General features: G+C 45.6%; 1 protein-coding gene across 2 annotated transcripts in view; it reads left to right on the top strand.

Annotated features, from left to right (window-relative positions):
• Positions 1-759, top strand: part of tbata (thymus, brain and testes associated) — a 3931-nt gene extending 3172 nt beyond the window's left edge. For both annotated transcript variants that reach the window (XM_019874605.1, XM_019874604.1), the window contains one exon: positions 290-759. In XM_019874605.1, the coding sequence (XP_019730164.1) occupies positions 290-390 (101 nt within the window). In that variant the 3' untranslated portion in view covers positions 391-759. The remainder of the gene's footprint in view (positions 1-289) is intronic.
• The last annotated feature ends 2098 nt before the right edge of the window (positions 760-2857 follow it).

Here is a 2857-nt window from a genome sequence, read left to right as displayed (position 1 = left end):
CCCCCCCCCCCCCCCCAAACGCCCTAATCCCCTAAAACGGCATGACCCCTCTAAAACGTCCTAACTCCCCCCAAAATGCCATGACCCCTCTAAAACGCCCCAACTCCCCCCAAAACGCCATGACCCCAATAAAACGCTCTAACTCCCCCCAAAACGCCCTGATCCCATCAGGGTTCCCACTCTTCCACTGCCTTTTTATTTATGGGCCTTTTAAGGACCTTTGAGGGCTAATTTAGCCATCATTTAGCCTTGCATGTTTGCATTCATTGTTGGTTGTGCGCTTTCTCAGGTCGTACTGAGCCGACGGAACATCCGGCGGTGGCGGCGGCGAGCCGGGTTGGGCCCCGGAAGCTCCTGGAGGCCTCATCACCTTTCAATATCTTTCAATAGTGGCATGTCACAAGAGAGGTTGCCGCCGAGCACTTTACAAAGACATTTCCATTGTTTGTCAACAGCCTAGCCGTCGAAGAAAATTGAGTCGTGGCGGCAGACTTGAGAGGAAAAATGACAATGATTTAAAACATGCCTGACTCGACATGGTCATGGTTTTAAACGCGCCTGCCACCAAGCATGCGTACAATGACTGCAAAGTCTTTTGGTTGCAAATGTGCTTCCGTCTAACTGTGCGCTATGTTCTTAGTCATTTCAAATGTTGTCCTCCCTGCTCTGCGAATGTCTTCATTAATATATATTTTTTTCATGCATTTAGATGTTTCGCGAAGCACGTTGAGTATAGTAAGGTATTTGAAAAGAAAACAATCCTGACAGAAAGCCTAAAAAAGACCATGTCTACAAAGGCATTTTGTTTTGAATATTTTTAATGACCATGTATAGTGAGGCGTTTTTTTAAGAAAATAGTTTAAGGCCGAAAAAAGATTAATGCTAGTCAGGTGTGTTTTTTTTTTTTTTTTTTATGGATATTGACCCCTACGAAACCTGATTAGGTGTTTTTTTTTTTAGCAGCCCTGTATAGTAAGGCGTTTTCAAACAAAATGTAAATAAGGCCAAAAAAGACCATGTCGAGTAAGGCATTTTTAGCCCCCCCCCCCCCCAAAAAAAACGACCATTATTATTCCTATGATGGCGCCTGAGCAGGCAGCTGTCGGCAAATGCTCAAGAGCCTTGTGTTTTTGTTTTGTTTTTGTCTTTAGTCACATGGTGGTGTTATGTCGTGTGGACCTGCTGTGGATTGTTTTCAGCATTTTTGGCCATGACATTCGTTGAAGATGAAGAATCTGTTTGGTGGTTGCGCCTTCTCGACAGCACGTGTGTACCAGCACTGATTTTGATTGGGAGGAATGTCGACGCTGAACAGTCCGGAGGCGTTTGTGTTTTGCGCCTGTCATGGGCAGCATTTTCACATCCCCGCTTTGCTCGGCGCTGTTGGATGCATGCATGGCTTGGGGAGCTGACGATGAGAAGAAAGAGTCAGCGCGGCTGTGGCACTGCGAGTGGCGGCTTGGAATTGAAGCGGATTTGCATCGAGAACTGCTTCATGGATGCAACAGCTTCGTGTCGCTTTCGAACTCGCTTGGAGCAGACGTGCGCACATTTCAGCATGACGTCGTTGATCCGCTGGTGAAAAGGACACTTTGATTCACTTCTTTCACCGATTACTGCTTCAAACAAAGTGTATACAGGATTAAGAGTTTGTGTCTTATGTATTGTATTTATGTTTACTGTTCTTTGATGGTGGTGTGGGGCACCAGCACCACTTGTGAGGAAAGAAACATTTGACAATAAAGTTGAACTTGAAAGGTGTTTTAAGCCTGAGAAAAATGACCGTGTACACTAAGGCGTTTTTGACCAGAAAATAAACAAGCCTGACTGTACATGGTTGTTTTTTTGGGGGCAAAAAATGCCTTACTCTGGTTTTATTTTCCTTTTCCTGATTGGTTTTATTTCGGCTAAAAATAACTTACTATACATGGTCGTTTTTTTTCCAGCTAAAAATGCTATAAGATAAACTTTATTTGTACCACACTGGGGAAATTTGCAGTCGACAACATCCACTGGATTTGTGTGACGGCAGCGTAGGGTTACTCCCCATTCAGTGACATGTGAAAGTTTTTCCTGTGAAAAAATGTTGGTGTTAAATATGCCTATGGCGCAGGACATCTCACAGTCCCTGGTGGTGTAGAGGAAAACACGCCGGCTTTGGAAGCAGCCAACCTGGGTTCAAACCCCACTCAGTGCTGTTTGAAAATTTGACACCAGTTTTCTTAGAAACCCTCGAACGTGCATGTCAAATACGCCTATGGCGCAGGACAGCTCACAGTCGCTAGTGGTGGAGAGGTATACATGCTGGAGTTTGGTCCTGGCAACCCCGGTTCAAACCCCGCTCAGTTATGTCTGGAAATACAACACTGAGTTCCTTTTTTCCCCTGGAAACCCCAAAAGTAAATGTCAAATACACTTATGGTGCAGGACAAGTCACAGTCACTGGTGGTGTAGTGGTATACATGCTGGTGTTTGGTCTGGGAAACCCTGGTTCAAACCCCGCTTGGTTATGTCTACAAATACAAGTCTTGGATACTTTTTCTCTGAAAGTAAATGTCAAATACGCCTATGGTGCAGGACAAGTCACAGTCACTGGCGGTGTAGAGGTATACGCCCCGGCGTTTGGTCCAGGCAACCCTGGTTCAAACCCAACTCTTGGTTATTTTTACCCTGGAAACCCCGAAAGTAAATGTCAAATACGCCTATGGTGCAGGACAACTCATAGTCACTGGTGGTGTAGAGGTATACACACTGGCTTTGGAACCAGCCAGCATGGGTTCAAGTCCCGTCCAGTGATAACATAAATCGCCAACGCTGGGACAGGCTCCAGGACAACACAACAGTGAGAAGCCCCACC

This window comes from Hippocampus comes, unplaced genomic scaffold (assembly GCF_001891065.2).
Source record: "Hippocampus comes isolate QL1 unplaced genomic scaffold, H_comes_QL1_v1.1 scaffold279, whole genome shotgun sequence".
NCBI classification, from domain to species: Eukaryota; Metazoa; Chordata; class Actinopteri; order Syngnathiformes; family Syngnathidae; genus Hippocampus; species Hippocampus comes.
This window is presented reverse-complemented; position numbering and strand designations above follow the sequence as displayed.